This window comes from Mesoplodon bidens, assembly GCF_964165515.1.
Source record: "Mesoplodon bidens genome assembly, chromosome: X".
NCBI classification, from domain to species: Eukaryota; Metazoa; Chordata; class Mammalia; order Artiodactyla; family Ziphiidae; genus Mesoplodon; species Mesoplodon bidens.
This window is the reverse complement of record NC_138163.1, coordinates 1,286,388-1,304,835: the sequence shown is the minus strand read 5'-3', so window position 1 is coordinate 1,304,835 and position 18,448 is coordinate 1,286,388. Positions and strand designations below refer to the sequence as shown.

At 55.1% G+C, this 18,448-nt stretch overlaps 1 protein-coding gene across 2 annotated transcripts; it reads left to right on the top strand.

Moving 5' to 3' along the window:
- Positions 1 to 3,959: 3,959 nt before the first annotated feature.
- ZFP92 (ZFP92 zinc finger protein) lies at positions 3,960 to 17,377 on the top strand. 2 transcript variants are annotated; one of them, XM_081223160.1, is made up of 5 exons: positions 3,960 to 4,377; positions 9,446 to 9,496; positions 9,689 to 9,815; positions 11,109 to 11,213; positions 11,551 to 17,377. In XM_081223160.1, exons 2-5 carry the CDS (start codon positions 9,464 to 9,466, stop codon positions 12,816 to 12,818), a joined length of 1,533 nt encoding a protein of 510 aa, XP_081079286.1. In that variant the 5' UTR covers positions 3,960 to 4,377; positions 9,446 to 9,463; the 3' UTR covers positions 12,819 to 17,377. The 2 variants fall into 2 exon arrangements, with proteins under 2 accessions (XP_081079286.1, XP_081079285.1); XM_081223159.1 differs by having other exon boundaries at positions 9,366 to 9,496.
- The last annotated feature ends 1,071 nt before the right edge of the window (positions 17,378 to 18,448 follow it).

The window sequence follows — 18,448 nt, the reverse complement described above, 5'->3', positions numbered from 1 at the left end:
GAGCTGCTCAAGGCCAATTCCACGGTGCCCCCACAAGGGACAGGCACCGAGGTGCCTGCCCAAGCAGCCACTCCATAGCAGGGATCTCAGTGGCCATTTGCTAAATAGAGTCTCCCCCTCTGCACACAGGGACTGGGCTGGCACCAAGATGGGACTGGAGCCTGGAGGGGGAACCAGCAGTGTCTGCCTGGGGCTTCAGGGAGAGCCGTCCACACAGTGAGCTGCCACCCCTTGGCTTCAGAGCCATGGACGTAGCCCTGTCTGCTGGAAAGGGCGTGGCAGGGGGTAGAAGGCGCACCCCTCTGTGGGCCTCCGCCAGCTGCCTCGGGTCGCAGCAGGGCCAGGAGGGGCTAGAACAACGTGGGCTTGGACTGCGGGCTGGAGACGGAGAAGGAAATGTGAAAGGATGTCAAGGCCTGTGGAGACGTCTCTGGCCACTCCATGCGGGACATGAGTACAGCACCTGAAGCTTTGGGGAACGGAAACAGGGCAGGACATTGGGGACAGGGTCCCCCCACAACCAGTCTCCTTGGCCCCCTCAGTTGGAAGAAGTCAGCTGATGTGTTCTTCCTCCAGTTCATGGGGAAGAGGGAAGCCACTGGAAGTCTCAGGCTCCAGTCAGAGAAAGTAATTCAGCCTGAGAGAGAAGCCACTCTGCTCTCACACTCACTCACACGTTCATAAAACCACACACACTCACACACACACACAAGTCACACACATTCACACATATTCACATAAACCACACACTCACCCACATATACACGTGTGCACACCCCACACTCACACACACACACTCACTGAAGCTGTGCCTCGAGGCTCCCGATCCCAGGGCCTCCCCCGCCCTCCTCACAGGCTCCTCTTCACTGCTGACCAGGCGCACCCAGCTGGCAGGAGGCACCAACTCCACCTGGGCCTGGACGGGCTGCTCAGGCAGTGGTGTGTGCCCTGCCGCTGACCACAGACCGCAGGCCCTGCTCTCACCATCAGACTGGCTCCCCCTCACACTTCAGTTCCAAGAGACAGGAGGCGAAGACCCAGCCCCCGACCCCATTCTCCTAGGGCCCCGCACCTTAAGCCCCCCCACCACCTGCTTTCCCCCAGACTTGCCCTGCAGGCATTAGCCATGACCTTCCAACCCCCAGCCACCCAGCAGGAGCCTGGGGGCTGGGGGTCCTTTCGAGGCATGTCGTTGGGAGGCCCTTGTACCACTTGGAATCTTTAGCCGTCACATCTCACTGTGGCCAATGGCAGCTCAAAGGGAATTAGCTGAAGGATGGCAGGTGTCCCATCAGCATTCGGGGAGGGCTGGAGAGCCAGGCCTGGAGGCTTTTCAGAGAGGAACAAGGCTCCGAATCATGCCACGCTGCTGGGCCGGTGAAAGCACCCCTTTGGCTCCCTCCCTCCCACCACTGAACACAGACACTGTGGTTTGCACCAGCCCTGTGGGACTTGGGTGCTGCCATGACCACCATGGCTGCCACTGCTTCTTGAGAAACAGGTCTGATGGCCCCTGCCGCCACCTGCCCACCCAAGTGGGATATATGTGGCCCCTGCTCTTCCCAGCTCTGGCCCGACTCAGTCGGCAGCAGGCGCATCTGATTGATGGGTCCCAGTCCTGTGCCCATGCCCTGGCTGCAAGGGAAGCTGGGAGACTGCACACCTGGCATCTTCTGCTCGTCTCGTGGGAGGTGGGCTCCGCATCAGCTGAGTGAAATATGCAAGTGTAAATTTTCAGTCCTGGGGCTGAAAGGAACACGGTGAGTATCAAACTGAAAGAAGACCAGTGTGGCTGGAGCAGAGAGGGAGAGAAGGAGGGAGGGAGAGTGAGAGAGAGAGACACACACACACACACACAGTGATACAGACAGGGAACACCGTGTACTGAAGCTAGAGAACAGGCCGCGTAGGCCTCATGAGCCTCAGGAAGGGGTTGGTCTCTACCTAAGAGTTAGGAACCCACTGAAAAGTTTGAAGTCAGAGATGCAAGTGCACTTGTGTGTGTGTGTGTGTAACATGAGCACAGATTTTTAGGTGTTTTCTCTTGCTTCCTTGTGGAAGAATTATGGGGGGTGGGGCAGGGCACAGAGTGGATGCAGAAAGTCTATCAAGGGGCAGTTGGGGTTGTCCTGGGAGAGGTGGTGGTGGCCTGAGCAATAGTACGGCAGTGTCATAGAGTTGAGCCGACAGGGCAGATACAACAAACCTAAAACGTGTGGAGAACTAACCAAACACTGTGGATGATCAGATGTGGAGGGTGAGAGAGGGACATGTCTCTGATTTCTGGCCTGTGACACGGGTGTACGGGGCTTCCAGTCACTGTGGCTGAGGATTCAGGAAGAGCAAGAGCCTGTGTAGAAAATCATGAGTTCTATTTTGGACATATGAGTTGGAAGCATCAAAGTGGAGATGACAAGAAGGCAGCTGGATATAAGGGGCAAGGGCTCTGAGGAGAGGTTTGGGCTAGGGACAGAAATAGGATATCATGGAGAGCTCCCAGAGCCCCCCCTCCCAGCCTCAGGCCCTCACTCCCTCCTTCCGTGAAGGCTGGATGCCAAGGCTCTCTAATAATTGCCCAAAGCCACAGGAGCTGCCTTACCGTGGGCTTGTGGCCACATCCCCCCAGTCTCTGCTTTTGTCTTCAAGTGGCTTCTCCTCTGTGTCTGTGTCTCTCCGCTTCTGTCTCTTATAAGAGACACTTGTCATTGGATTTAAGGCTCACCTGTATCATCCAGAATGATCTCATGTTGAGCTTCTTAATTTCATCACATTGACAAAGAGTTTTTTCCCGGAAAACTCACATTCACAGGTTCTGGGAGTTAGGGCGTGCACATATCTTTGGAGGGGCTATCGTTCACCCCATTACACCTCTAGAGCTCAGGACCAGGCCTGTCTAGCCAGACTCCTGGCGAGAGGACAAGATTGGGCATCAGAGCCCACAACCAAGGGCCACAGGGGACCTCCCTGCCTCTGCCCCAGGGGAGGGCCCCTGAAACTGTGCTGCATTTGGCCCCCTGAGAACCCTGCTCCCTGAGGCCAGAAGCACCCTGAGTGGGGATCCCAGCTTCTCCCCTATAAGCCAGGGGCGGGCAGCTGCTGTCCTGGAGCATCAGCATGGGGGCAGCTTCTCACTGCAGGCCTGCACTCTCCTGGCCAGGGCCCATTTGAAGAGAAGAAGATGCCTGAGCTCTGGTTATGTAAGGAAAGGTACCCACCTTGTGCTCAATTCCCGACAGCCAGGGCAGGGATGGACAGAACATGCCATCCGGCTGTTTTTCCTTGTTGCTTTTCATCCACAGTCTTTTTCCCATTCCTGACTTTGGGAAGAACTCATCACTGTCAATGGCACGCATGCGCACAGTCAGCCCTGGATTCCAACCCCAGTCCTGTGGGAAAATGCAGACCCCAATGCCTACCCTGTGGCCCGGTTTGACGGTCACATGGGGGGACCAAGGGAAAGACCAGTGCACCCAGTAGCTCTTCAGTACTCCTTCTCCATCTGTCTGCACACCGCTCTTCCCCGAATGCCCTCTCACTGCCCTCACTTTCTTATGTTTGCCCTCCTGACTCAAGTGGGCTGGTCCCTTATTGGTGTGCCACGACTGGGCCACTTGGTCCTGACTACCCCGCAGGGATCCCGTGGGTCCCAGATGGATAGATGGACGTAAAGTAAAGCCCCAGAGTCTGAGACGTGGGAGGTGCACAGCCAACACTGCCCCTCCCCTGTCCCCTTGGGGGACTGCGGTGGACGGACCACTGCGACCCTGAGCCCTTGAAGCAGCCCAGACTGAAAGCGGAAGTGCCCCCGGGTACGCAGTGAGCCAGGCCAGAACCCCCATGGGGCGCGCCGGGGCGGGCACGGGGCTGTCCCTTCCTCCCGCCGCGCCGCGCATGCTCCGTGCCCCCACCCCACCCCACCCCCGCGCCCCGTTCCCACGCCGCCGCCGCCCTGGCCCTGCCCATGCCTCGGTCCCGCTCGTCCGCGCTGGGCTGACGGACGGCCGCTCAGAACGCGCCTCCCGAGTGGCGCCCAGCTGCGAGGTCAAGACGCTGCCAGGAGCCCCGCCGCCTCCAGCGGACGCTGCCCCGGAGGGCTTCTCGGAGGCGGCGGCCTTGGCCTCGGGCCTGCCCGGAGGCTGGGGCAGGGGGAGGAGGGAAGGACAGCCCAGAGGCCCGCGAGCCCCCTCTCGGCAGGTGGCCGAGGGACACCCTAGGAAGTGGCGAGCGCGAGCGCGGAGAGCTGCCAGCCGGCCCTTGGGGCCGCCCCCTTCGCCCGCCGGGGAAGGGAAGCCCGTGTTTCCCAGTTTCTCTCCTCTGACTGCGGTTCGCCGCTGATTCTGGGGCTGGCAGGAGAGCATCCCGACGCCAGGCTGCCTGGTAAGTTTGGATTTTGCGCCTCTGCGTGAGGTCGCGGCGCTCCTGCCCAGGGGCACCTGGCGAACCGTCCCGCAGGCATGGGCCCTGAGGGTGTCCGGACGTGCGCCTGCGGCTCTCAGGGTTGGGAGTTTGTGCCCCTTGGTGGGTGGAGTGTTGGCGGGGAGGGTACAAGAAGAGGAAGCCAGGGGCCGGACGGAAGGACCGCAAGAGCAAGAGCTGAGCTGGCCGAGTGGGAAAGTGTGCGGGGCTGCCGTGCAGGGCCAGCTGTGGCAGCCCTCCCGTCCAACAGACAGCTGCGAAGCACGCCTGCGGGCCGGGCTGCGGGCACTGCAGATATATCCTCAGGGAACAAAACCGCAAAGCCCTGCTTGGGGGTCCAATTCTAGTGGCAGGACACAGGCAATAAAGAGTCAACGTTTCAAATTAAGAATTACAGAGTACGTTAACCAGTGATTAGTGCCGCGGGGGAAAAATGGAGCAAGGGAAGGGAGGTGAGCGGTCGGGCTGCGAGTTTAAGTAGTGTGGTTAGAAGGCAACATTTCCGAAAAACTTGAAGGAGGTGAGAGAGCATTGTGGGCAGAGGGAACAGCCAATGCAAAGGCAGGAGTGGCCTGGTGCGTGGCCGGAGCAGGGAGCGCAGAGGAGGGCAAGGTCAGGAGGTGGGCACCCCAGGAAGGGCTGGTAGCAGGTGGCCTCTTTCTGTCTGGGTCAGCCTCTGCCCCCCCGGAAGGGCAGGGCCTGGAGACACGGGTTGCAGAGTTGCTCCTCAGAGGGCTTTGCTTGGCCGGGCAGCAGGGATGGCCCTGGGCTGACCTGGGGCAGCTCCCAGGCTGGATCTCTGCTCCGGGCTGAGGCTGGGGCCCCCACGGCCCGGGGCCTCCGGCCTTTCCACCAGGTGGGTGGCAGGTGACACAGGTCTCAGGGAATGCTGCGTGGGGCTGAGAGGAGGCAGTTGGGGTCTTGAGGTACCAAACACCAGAGGAAGTTGCAGCAGGAAGAAGGAAGCCCAACCCTAGTGGCCCTGTCTGTCCCTCCTCGCGGATGAGAAAGCCCCAATTCCTGATCCGGCCTCAGTGGGATTGATGAATGCCTTTCCTGTTGTTGTTTGTTTGTTTGTTTGTTTGCCGTTTTCTTTTTCTGGGGAAATAGCCCCATCTCGTGGTCTTCCAAAGACATCAACGCTGAAGCCCACTGGCTTCTTCTCCCTTTGGGGGCCACGTCGTTTCAGGCTCTCCCCATCCCGCCGCCTCCTCCGCGTACACTTGGCTTTACTTCGGCTGGGCTCAGCGAGCGGCCTGGGAGCCTGCTCCCCTCCGTGGGGCGGACCGGTGTGGGGGGAGCACCCAGTTACCCTGGCTCCCGGGGCCTTCCCAGCTTCTTGCCCCAAGTGCTGCTATCTGAGGGACCCTCACCTGCGTGCCCGGTGTCCTACTTCAGGGAAATCTGAGGGTCAGGGCCTAGAATCATCCTCCAGCTTCTCCTCCGCTCTGGAGGCCCACCGACGTGAAAGGGTCCCAGCCACTCTCCAGTTCCACAAGCTCCTTCCATATCCTTCCTTCCATTCCTGCTTGGGAGTGTCTCCCCGTTACCAGCCGGGGGGGATCGGGCATTAGGGTCTGTGAGGACAGGGCTTGTCGCGTCTCTTTCCAGGATTTGAAATTATGCTGTCTTTGGGGCATTAGGTCTCAAGGATAGACGCTGCTGTGCGTGAGCGCCTCGCTAGCTGACTCCTCCAATGTGCTTCGTGGTGCTGAACTTGAGCGTTGGTCTCCGTCTACAGGCGAACCCTGTCCGTGGCGTTTCTCTCAGCAGTCACAGCTCACGCGTCTTCTCTCTTGGGGGCTTACACTACAGCGTGTCTTGGAATGGGGGATTACAGAATAACACCTCTTCTTTTCAGCTTTTCTGTATTTTTCAAAATGGATGGTGACCTGGCAGTAGAGTCGTGATAGAGAAAAAACAAGCTTGTGATGTGTTTCAAAACAATTTGATGCTAGTCTGAAAACCCTTGCTATTATCAGTATTCTTCCCTCCGCACACCTTTAGCTGGTGCAGGTCCCCCTGTGACTGGTGGTGTGTCCCAATGAAACATGTCTGGCCTGTGGACAAAAGGATGACCACTTGACAGCGACATTAAGTATATTTGCAACTTTGTGCAGCCATCACCACCATCGGCCTCCAAAATATTTTTATCACGCCAAAAAGAAACCCTGTCTTCATGAAGCAGTCACCCCCCCACCCCACCCAATCCCAGCCCCTGGCACCCAGATCTGCTCTCTGACTCTCTGGATTTACCTAGGACTCTCTGGACATGTCATATGTTTTATAAGATTTACAGGGTTTTTTTTATAGCAAGCCACAGGACAGTGGCACTCTGGAGACATGACAGTCAGAAGGAGGGACGACTGCCACAAGGGATGGTGCACCTGGGTAAGGGTAGCTAGTGTCCTTGGGGTCCCTGGGCAGTGGCCAGTTTGAAGGGTTTCGCAGGCTCCAGTGCGTAGGAGCTGTCCCTGGTTGTCTGGTACCTGGCCACCGAGTGTGAGACCCCGATAAGGAGGGTTTGGGGCATGGGTTTAGTGGCCCTGGAGAGAGGGCCTTTGATATGGGAGGTAGGTGGGGTGGGAAACTTCGCCAGCTTAGCAAACTGCTTGCGAAGGTCAAGGAGAAAGAGTTTCTAGTCGTAACTTCAAAACTAGGTCAAGAAAGCTCTTGTGAAATATTATATTACATCACATAAATAGAATCATGCAGTATGTGGCCTTTTGTGCCTGTGTCTGGCTTTTTTCACTTAGCATCGTGACACTAGGTTCATCCACATGGTAGCGTGGATCAGTATTTCATCCCTCTTTGGGGCCAAATAGTATTCCATCGTGTGTCTAGACCATGGTTTGTTATCTACTCTTCTGTTGATGGACGTTTGGGTTGTTTCCACCTTTGGGTGATTGTGAATTGTGCTGCAGTTAATTCACATGGGTGGACATTTTTGTGAGAACACCATTTTCGATTCTTTTGAGCATATACCCAGGAGCGGAATTGCTGGGTCAGATGATAACTCTGTTTACTTACTGAAGGACCACTAGACTATTTTCCCTTTTAACTCTGAACACTGTCAAGCAAACAGACAAGTAGAGAGAATAGTCTAACCAAGCCCGCGTACCCACCTCCCAGAGTTAGCAGTGGCCTCCAGCTCCAGCTTGCCTTATTTGCTTGGGTCCCCCGCCACCTCTCTCTCCCTCTCTCGCTCTCTCGCTCTCTTCCTCCCTCCCTCCCTCTCTTTCCTTCTGTCTTTTGTATTTGTTGAAGCACTTTAAAGTCACTTCACATGCCCTTTTCTCCCCAAATGGTGCGATGTGTCTCTTGAAACGGACGTTTTCTTCCATGACCTGGTGCCACTATCCATCCAACACATGGGTAGCAGTGGCCCCGCACTCACCCTCCATTCTTCACAATGCCTTTGACTCCTCTTTTGTTCACGCCAGCATCTCATGAAAGACTCCCATTGCACTTGGCTGTTGGCCCCTTAACTCTCTTTTCATCCAGAACAATCTCCCTACCCAGCCTCCTCTTTCCCCCGTGACACTGATTTGAAGAGGAGACCAGGGAACAGCCCACCTTCTGCATTGGACGCCTCCCTTGTGGTGCCTTTAACTGGTCCCTCTGTCCCTAAGGTCCTCTGTAAACTGGATGCTGGGTCCAAGGCTGCATTAGAATCAGGTCAAGCTTTGGCAAGAGCCCTCCTGGGCATCCCCACCAAGGGGACATCCCACTTCTGTCCCACCATTAGGTTCGCTTCCTCTCTTGTGACCAGCAGTAAACGGGGAAGACATCATGTGGCCAACCCTTCCCCCTCAGGCTCCACCTAACGGTTTTGGCATCCATTCCACCTTAAGAGATTCTTTCTCTCTGATTAGTATAAACTTCTCCATCAGACATGCATTCATTTATTTATTCTGGGCCAGTGTTAACTGACAGCTCATCACAGGTGATAAGGGAATTTGGGGCCATTTAACTTGCTCTGAGGACCCCATCCCCTTGCCCTCTCTCCTGGGGCAAAAACAGGCTGTGACACCCACTCCCCCCCCACCACTGCCTGTCTCCTCCACTCCTCCACCCACGACTCCCGTGTTGTGGCTGCCAGTTGGGTAGACATATCCTTGGAGCAAACTTTCTTTTGCCCCACTGTCTTCTGGCATTGAGGGCTGATGTGGAGAAGTCTGGTTCTGTCCACTTAGCTGGTGACACGCTCTTCCTGCCTTAGCGTGGGCCCCAGGCAGCCTCACCTTCTGCCCCTCCCACCCCCTCACCCCGCTCCAATTTTCAGCACCATGACCACCCAGCTAGGGCCCCTCTCAGGGCTGGGTATGGGCCATGTCATTGGCCAGCTACTCTCTTTATTCACCCCCAGCCTGCAACTCTCGACCTGAACGCTATCCCTCCCCCAGTGATGGGGGGGTGGCTCCCTCTTGCATCCCACTAGCTTGGTCTTTCTCTTTCCTTGAGAGCAAGTCTGTTTGCAGGTGAAGGAGGTATGTGTGTTTGGAGTTTTTCTTGTTGTTGTTTTTTTAATTTAATTTAATTTAATTTTTTATACAACAGGTTCTTATTAGTTCTCTATTTTATACACAGTAGTGTATATATTTCAATCCTAAACTCCTAATTCATCCCACCACTATCACCCTCCCCCTGGAGTTTTTCTTTAAGAACCCTGACCTCAGGAGGCAAGGGGGCGGCAGAGGGGCTTCCAGGGATGGCTAGAAAGTCAGGATTGGGGTGCTGGCCACGTGGAAGGAGGGCTGAGAGAGGAAGGAAATGAGAAAAAGAAAAGAAGAAACACACTCCCTTGAAAGCCTGGCTAGGCAGGCCCAGCACCAGGAGATGGAATCCTTGTCTGGTGAAGAGAGGGGACAGAAGCTCAGTTTGAGAAAGTGTTACGGGTTGAATTATGTCCCCCCCACCAAAAGATATGCTGAAGTCCTATCCCCCAGCAGCTCTGATTGGGACCCTATCTGGACAAGGTCACACTCAGCGCATGGGCTCAGCTCACATCTGGCTCTCTCCACATTAGCGTCTCTGCGCCCCTGCGATGGCAGCCATGCTCCTGATGGCCAGACGCAAGGTGAGTGGGGCTCCCTGACTGTGGGTGGCATCTCCCCCAACAGCCTCTCTCCGCCGCTTCCTCCTGTCCCATCCTCACAGCTATTGCCGAGCTCTCCAGGGCCCCCCCCCGCCCCATGTTTAGTTGCTGCCAGCTCATCCTGGGGCCCACGGAGGTGAATTCCCCTGAAGCCACAGCAATGGGTTGTTTTAGGTGCCGGTATCTTTTGAGGACGTGTCTCTGTACTTCACCAAGACAGAATGGAAGCTTCTGGATCTCAGACAAAGGATGCTCTACAAGCGAGTGATGCTGGAGAACTACCGCCACTTGGTGTCACTGGGTAAGGACCTCACACACAGCCAGGCTCCCACCCTGTGTCTGAACTGTTTATTTCTGAGCTTCTTTGCTAGTTGGTTACTGTGAGTCCAAGAATACATGCATTTCCCCATCAGGTCAGTAATCCATTGATGCCCAACTTTTACCTCAGTGGCACAGTGTTTAGCTAAATGGTTTGGGCTTGTAGGTGTTTTAGGTAAATGTGCCCCCGTCAAACTTATTTTGATATAAAATCACGAGTTAACTAAATCTCTTCTACCCAAAAGATAGATGCAAATTAGTCTTGAATATTTATATACATTAATGTATACTTATTTCATTTTTACCAAGGTTGCCTTTTACATTCGCTTCATGTTCTAGGGTTTTCAAGCATCTGTTCCTTGCATCAGGCCACATAGAGCCCAGGACGTAGAGGCCCAGGACTTGGAGAAATCGGGAAAGAGCTGGGGCAGGCTCCCCCACTGCGCCCCTGCCTTCGGGGTTGCAAGAGATCCTTTTGTTCTGTTTCTTCTTTTAGACTCTACAGATTCCACCTCAGTCATCTAACCCCACAGAAGGAGACTAGCTTCTTCCCCTTGGTTGTTTTTTTTTTTTTTTTTTTTTTTTCTTTTTGCGGTATGCGGGCCTCTCACTGTTGTGGCCTCTCCCGCTGCGGAGCACAGGCTCCGGACGCGCAGGCTCAGCAGCCACGGCCCACGGGCCCAGCCGCTCCGCGGCACATGGGATCCTCCCAGACCGGGGCACGAACCCGCATCCCCTGCATCGGCAGGCGGACTCTCAACCACTGCGCCACCAGGGAGGCCCCCCTTGGTTGTTTTTGACCCTTATCAGGCAGATCTGGGGTTCCCCAGGGAAGTTGTGGATTCCTCAGTGGAGTCTGGCATAAGGAACAGAGACATCTGCTGTGTTTGATGGTGAAACAGGGGGCTTTGGCTTTCAGGACACAGGCAGCCCTTCAGCTCTGTCTGCTTCTTGATACTCCCTGAGGCCTTGCTCCAACTCTCTGTTCGTCCTTCAGGGTCTCCACACTGATCCCCCATTTCCCACAAGCCAGCCCGTCCTGCAGGCCAAATAATAACATCATTATCCTCTTGGGCTGAATCACCACCTACTTAAGATTCACCGTGCATGCCTGGCCCCTGTACACTCAGAGCGCCTTGCTTCCTTAGAGGGACTCTGCTGTTTCTCTGGACCTTCCCAGTGGCACTTTCTAGAGAGTTCTTCATTCTCTGTTCCTGAAGATACTAATGCTGGACTGAGTCCAGGAGTGACTAACCTGCTTCCTTTCCATGGACAGGGTTTTCATCCTCCAAGCCTCACCTGGTCTCCCGGCTAGAGCAAGGAGAGGGGCCCTGGGTAGCAGACGTCCACAGGATGGGGACCACCTCAGGGATGCAGGCAGGTGAGTGAGGGCCACTTTGTCGGCTTGCCTAAGTCATTGGCAAAGAGCAGCGGCTGATGGAGAGTGGCATAGCCACTTTGGGTGGGACATTCTCTTTCGTGGCAGATTTAAATCTGTCATGGAGTCCCCTGTCTCACACCAGCTCTGACATTTCCAGCTTGTTGCCATCTCCTCCCCTCTTGCCCTCCTGTCTGCTGACGGTTATCTTGCTTCTTCTCCCTCGTCCTCAACTCCTGATTCAGCTCTTCTCAGCCTTGGTGAGGGTGAGGGTGAAGAACAAAGCTAAATAGAGACCCAGGGAGGGAGTGACACTGGTTGGTGCTCTCTGTCTTTACAGGTGACAGGATGAAGAGCAAACCGATAATTTCAAAGAAGAAAAATTGTCCAGAAGAACTCGCAGGGGCTGACCTTCAGGGTGGCAACAAGGGCCAGGTAGCCGGGCCGTCAGAGGAAACACTTGAGCACAGACGGAAACATGCTTATTGTCCACAGACAGGTTTCAGCAGGGGTGAGCCTCCCAGGGAGAAAGGCCAAGGCAGCTCGCCAGGTGAGGAAAGAGAGATACAGAGAAGTAGTTGCAGAGGTAGGCAGGATTTGGTTCTAAGGCAGCAGGGTTCCAAAGGTGCAGAGAAACAGTTCCTGTGTCAGCAGTGTGGCAAATCCTTCAGCCGGAGCTCCAACCTCATCAAGCACCGGATCATCCACAGTGGCGAGAAGCCCTATGAGTGCGGTGAGTGCGGGAAACTCTTCCGGCGCAGCTTCGCGCTCCTGGAGCACCAGCGCATCCACAGCGGTGAGAAGCCCTATGCGTGCGGCGAGTGCGGGAAGACTTTCACACGGAGCTCCAACCTCATCAAGCACCAGATCATCCACAGTGGTGAGAAGCCCTACGAGTGTGGCGAGTGCGGGAAACTCTTCCGGCGCAGCTTCGCGCTCCTTGAGCACCAGCGCATCCACAGCGGCGAGCGGCCCTACACATGCAGTGTGTGCAGCAAGGCCTTCAGCAGGAGCTCCAACCTCATCGAGCACCAGCGCACACACAGCGGCGAGAAGCCCTACACGTGCAGCCAGTGCCCGAAAGCCTTCAAGGGCATCTCCCAGCTCATTCACCACCAGCGCATCCACAGTGGGGAGAAGCCATTCGAGTGCAAGGAGTGTGGGAAGGCCTTCCGGGGGCGCTCGGGCCTCAGCCAGCACCGGCGGGTGCACAGCGGCGAGAAGCCCTATGAGTGCAGCGAGTGCGGGAAGACCTTCAGCCGGCGATCCAACCTCTTCAAGCACCAGGTGGTGCACAGCGAGGAGAGACCCTACAAGTGTCAAGACTACAGGAGGGCGTTCCGCAGCGGCTCCGTCCTCCTGGAGCACCGGCGCACCCACGGCAGCCTGCGGCCCAGCGCCTGCGGCCACTGCGGCCAGGCTTCCAAAGGGAAACCGCAGCTCGGCTGGAAGCCGAAAACTCACCGCGGAAGGAAGCTCTCGGAGGGGAGCAACTCAGAAAAGGCGCCGGCCTGCCTGGCCCTCTGGAGAGCCACTGCGGAGCCCCGCCCTGAGGACGAGAAACTCCCTCCAGACTCCGCCCACGTCACTGCCCCCAGCTCCTTCTGACGGGGTGCACCGTGGAAGGGCTGGCTTTAAAATGAGGCCCACCTTCCCCACCTCGTCCCCCTCCCTTTGCTCGTTGATGATGCTGCGATTGAAGCACCGAGTGCGCCGCAGGCAGACGGGCCACTGCGCCGGTGCCGGCTCCTGTGTGGTGCGCACGGGTGTGTGTGTGCCGCCAAGGTGCACGCACATTTGTATTCCTCCCTGGAGCCGCTGAAACTGCTCTTGCCCCCTGTACCTGGGGCCTGTGTGCTGTGGGTGGGAGGGAGCGGGTGCCTTGAATTAGGGAGGAGTGGCCCATCTCCTCTCGTGGGGGCCTTCACTTCACCCAAAGACTTGTTAGCATTTCCAGGTAGAAGACATGAAAAGCACTTTAATCCTTTAATAGCTTAATAGTGGTAGGGACCTGAGGGCATTCAAAATTTGTGGGCTCCACAGCGAGGCTGTGGCTGGACTGTGACATCATCTAAAATTCATCAAGAAATGGTCTGAAAAAGGACTCAGGCAACTGCACGTGCCTGCGTCGGCAGCCCCTGGAGGGTGCCATCTCCTTGGCGGGAAGGCACAGGACACCTTGTTTCTGGGAGGAGCGGCACCAGACCCCATCTTCTGGGAGCTCAGGGGATTCTGCCGGATGGCTGGCCTGGGCCCTGCGGAGAGGATGAGGCCTGGAGACTCTCCGCTTCTCCGCCCCAAGAGAGGAGCCCTTTGGCTCTGGTCCCTCCCAACTGCCACCAGCTGCCCTGCTGCCTTTGGTCTTCTCCCCGCACCCTGAGCCCCTGGGCTCACCCCACCTGCTGCCTTCAGACCCTGCCTGCAAAGGCCGCACTGGCCTCTCTGCCCCTTCTCCCCACCCTCAGTGCCTAAAGCTCCAAAGTTAGCTGCTCCCCCTGCAGCAGCCGTCCCTTGTGGCTGGTGCCAATCAGGAGGAAAGCGGCCGGGTTAGGAATTTGCACAGAGCGTGCCCCGTAATGGCTCTCTCTCCTCAGCTCTCTTTCATGTGACATTTCTTAAAATATTAGAGGTTCGGTTGCTTTGAATATTTTTGCCTTCAGGGGTAATGTAAGTCAAAAATAGAGATTTTTGCCATACAGAAGTGTCAGGTAATCACTCCTTAAATAAGAATCTGTCCAACTCTCTGAGAAGACCTCAGGCAGGAGAGAGGGAGCCGCCCCAGGACTGACACCAGTTAGTGGGCTGGCCCCTCTTCTCACTCCCCCGCCCCCGGCCTTAGCCCCATAGGGACAGGGTGGACCCTTCAAATGGCACTTTACTGCAGGCCATGGGATACTCTCCAGGGAGACCTCGTGCCGCCTGGGGGGCAGCTGCTGGCAGGTTCCATCCTGTCCTGCTCACACTGTCCCCAGAGCTGGGACCAGGAGTTCTGCCGCTTGCCGTTCTCAGCCCGGTGTCCCAGTTGGCTCGCCACCTCCTTCCAGCCCCCTTCACCACCGCCACAGGCTGCTCGAGGGCAGGTGGATGTGATGGAGGCCCCCCACTGGGCCTTTGAGAAGAGTGCACTTTCCCTGCCAGACAGGGGAGGGCCAGACACCATCAGGAGGGTGTGGGAAAGCCTGGAAATACAGGGCTCCTTCTGCGCATGCTGCTTGGAGTTCCAACTGCTAGGACAACTCCAGAAGTGAGACAGACAGAGATAGAGATCGAGGAGTTTTATATAGATGGAGAAGTTTTATATAGATATATTAAAATGACTGTACACACTTGTGACTTATGGAAAGTTCCAGAGTTGTAACTTGCTCTTGTTTCATAGCCTCCTTGTGCTCTGCGTGTCGCGGTGTCTTTGAGCCCAGAGCTTGGCACTTAGTAAATACTTGTGAAATGAGTGTTGCCCCCTTAGCACATTGAACTCAGGCTCTAGACCACAGTCAGCTCCAGCCTTAGCTTGTGGCAGTGGAAAGTATCTGCAACCTTGGGTTTTCCGATAGAAAAAGAAGTATTAGGAGTGGTGGCTTTGAAATCCATGATAAGGTAGCTGGGAAGCATGTGTTTGAGTTGCCCACAATGTTTGCTCAGGCAGCAGGGCTTCAGTAGACCAGTCCCCATGCAGGGCAGGGGACGGTGCCTGAGGCCTTGTGCTTGGGCTCCGGTCTCTTTTTTGTTCAGCCGGAGCTGCCCAGGATTGGGGCAACAATTGCTACGTGACAGGCCCTGGTAAGAGCATAGATCCATGTGCACTGCTGCCCATTTCCATCGCTCTAGGAAGTGAACAGCTTCGCTCTTATGGGCCAGTCAGTAACCAACTTTTAATAAAGAAGAGTTGTACCTCCCCAACATAGCATCATCCCATTGGTTCTACTGGGTAAGCTAAGTCGATTTTTAACGTGAGTGCCTTTTTTTAACCTTGGACCCACCCAGAAATGACTAGATACTGGGGGCGGGGGTCGTGATGTCCAGTGCTTTCAACAGAAAGTGGACTTTCCGGGAGAGATGCCAGGCACCTGCACTCTGGTCTCGGAGTGCCCTGAAAGGCTCCAAGGTCTCCAAATGCTTACCCAGATACATGACATTTATAATAGTAATGCATCTTTGGTTTGTCCGTTCTCCATCTAAGCTCACTCCTGATCATTACATGTTCACTCTGATGCAGTTTTGAGTGTCATTTTCTTTTAGATGTGGTCATCAATCAGATGTGCAACAGAAACTGAACGGGTGTTGCGTGGAATCAGCCAGAGAGTGTCTGGAGAGGATGCTTGCATTTTTCCCTCTACAGTGAAATTGGGCTCCCACCAGGCAGGGTGGGGGACTGTGATGGTGGCCCGCACTTGCTTTCTGACGACGACTGGAGTATAAAAGCTGAGACTCTTGGGGGATGTCCTGTCTGCTTTCCAGGCTGCCCCACCACCACCACAACGTCCCTGGATGCCAGCCCCTTCACACTTCTGGACTGGGCTTCCGCTCCAGAGGTGAACTTGCAGGATGCTGGACCCAAAGCACATCATTCACTCTTTGAAACTTTGGACGCTTTTCAAGAGCTGTTTAAGTGCCGTGGCAGTATCTTCACGTAACTGTTAAACTGTCCCAACTGAATTCATTTACTTTGGGTGCAGACAAATAAGGAAGGTCTGGGTGTTGGCCTTGAACGGCACCCTCTGGTGGAGACGGCATCTACTGTGGTTTAAAGTAAAGGCTAGCAATTGGGTGAAAGGTCTCAGGAAAGGCCGCTGACCTAGACGTGGGGGGGAAGCCGAGAGAGCATGTCTGGGCACCCCTTGGCCCCTGCAAAGGGAAGGCGGGAACCCTTGAAGTGGAGCTGCACGGGGACCAAGGGCAGCCACCCTGAAACAGCATGGATGGTGTCTTAGAACCTTTGCTTAGATTGCCTTCAAGACTTGCTCTGCTTTGTGAAGCTGCCAGGACCCCCCCACCTTCACTCCCTTCCTCAGTGGCGGGACACAGTGGCTTTCAGTTGGGGCTGCTAAGTCTACGCCTGGTTAGGTAGCAAGGGTTAACACGCCGTCTCTGGAGGTCAGGGTAGGGATAAGTAGCAGGTGAACTCTCAGGACAGGAAGCAGAGGTCGAGGGACTTCCAGTGGGTTGGAGTAAAGCACAGGGAGCGTGTGGTGCTTTCAGGAACCCTAGAAGGGCGGAGGGCTTTCTGTAGGGCAGCCATAGGGTAAAAGGTCATTAGAACCAGAGGGCAGAGAACCAGGGATGCCAGATGAAGAAGTTTGGTCTCTAGCTGGTTCCTGAGGAGGAGCAATTTTTTTAAAAACATGAAAGAATTATTCTGAGATCAAGGAGGATAAAAGTTGACGTAGATGATAACTGCTGGAGTGTGTGAATTTACACATGGATGACCACCAAGTGTACACACTAAAGTCATCTAGACAGTTCTGATGCTCATTGGGTGTTCACCTATGGGAATGAATGGCAGCAGCCCACCACTCATGATGCTTTGACATGAGCAGCCTCAAATGGCACTTTGGGGAACTCCCACTTGCCCTGGGAGTTATGAGAAATATCTGGAAAACTTAGATCATTTTCTCTTATGCTAGCCTCAGTGTGTGCATGACTTCACAACACAGGGGCCCTCCAGGATTTGAAGGCTGCTGATTCTTCATCTTTCTTGACAGCCTTATAGACGTATAATTGGTGTACAAGAAACTGCACATATTTAAATTGTACAATTGGATGAGTTTTGACAGGTATCCACCTGTAAAACCATCACAGCAATGAAGACAGTAAACATAGGCCCATCAACCTGGAAAGTTGCCTTGCCCCCCGGGTGCACCCTCCTTCCTGCCCCTTCCTCCCCCCACCGCATCCCCACAAGCACTGCCCTTTCTATCAGTACACATTAGTTTGCCTTTTCTAGAATTCTGTGTTAATGGAATCATGCAGTATGCACTCTTCTTGCCTGGCCTCTTAGTATAATGATTTTGGAGTTCATCCGGGTTGTCGTGTGTATATCAATCCTTCGTTTTCTATTGCTGAGTACTATTCCATTGTGTGGATGGACCACAATGCCTGTTGATGGACATTTGGGTCGTTTCCAGGTTTTGGCCTTCACAAATAAAGCTGCTGTGAACATCTGTGTGCAAGTTTTTGTGTGGACAGATGTTTTCCTTTCTCTTGGGTATATAGCTAGGAATGGAATTGCTGGGTCACGTGATAACTGTATGTTCAACTGTTTTCCAAAGCAGTCGCATCATGCTACCTTCGCACCAGCACTGTATGAGGGGTCCAATTTTCCATGTCGTCCCCAACACTTGTTTTTGTCCATCTTTTTGATTCTAGGCCTCCTGGTGGGCGTGAAGTGGTATCACGTTGGTTTTGATTTGCATTTCCCTGATGACTAATGATGTTGAGCACCTTTTAGCATCCTTGTCAGCCACACTCATATCTTCCTGGGCGATGTGTCCGGTCAAATCTTTCGCCTCCTCCTCTGTGTCTGTGTCTCCTCTCCTGTCTCCTGTAAGGATATCTGTCATTGGATTTGGGACCCACCCAGCTAATCCAGGAGGACCTCATCTCAAGATTTGTCATATATCTGCAGAGACCCTTTCTGCAAATAAGGTCACATTCACGGAGTCCAGGGATTAGGACGTGGAGGCCCCCATTTAGAGACAGGAACATTCCGAAGCCCAGGGGCAGCGTGTAGGGTCAGAGGCCATGACGAGAAGAGAATATGCCAAGCATCTAGGCCAGGGTTCCAAGTAGCATCCTCCTGGCACCACTGTACTGTTTCCATTTTACAGAGGAGGAAACTGAGGTTGACCTGTGAGGTAATTCTTCCGGTCACAGAGTTGGGGAACAGGGTGGGTAGGGGCAGGGCCCAGCACCCAGGCTCTCCCACGGCAAAATCTGCTCACATCACCAAGAGCCGAGGCTCCCTCCCGACTGCTGGGTCCCTCTCATCACCACCGTGGGGCCCGGGCCAGGGTAGGCACATGTGTGGGGAAAGGTTGATTCCTTGCTTTTTCTCCTCTTTCTCCACGAGCAGGATTTCCAGGTTTTCTACCTGGTGTGCCCTGGCGGGCAGGTGAGATGCTCCATGTACCCAAGCTGCCGGGGTCAGGGAGTGAGCGACCAGAGAGCTTCCAGCTTTCTAGACTCCTCCTGCCTCCTTCCGCCTGGCCCACTGGCCCATCCTCCCGAGCCGCTGTCACCAG

What these genes read in the sequence shown, in the direction of transcription:
- ZFP92 (XM_081223160.1), top strand. Translation starts at nt 9,464, where the DNA reads ATGGCAGCCATGCTCCTGATGGCCAGACGCAAG. An exon ending in TCCTGATGGCCAGACGCAAG is followed by an intron (nt 9,497 to 9,688) that starts GTGAGTGGGGCT and finishes GGGTTGTTTTAG; the next exon opens with GTGCCGGTATCTTTTGAGGA. An exon ending in CACCTCAGGGATGCAGGCAG is followed by an intron (nt 11,214 to 11,550) that starts GTGAGTGAGGGC and finishes CTGTCTTTACAG; the next exon opens with GTGACAGGATGAAGAGCAAA.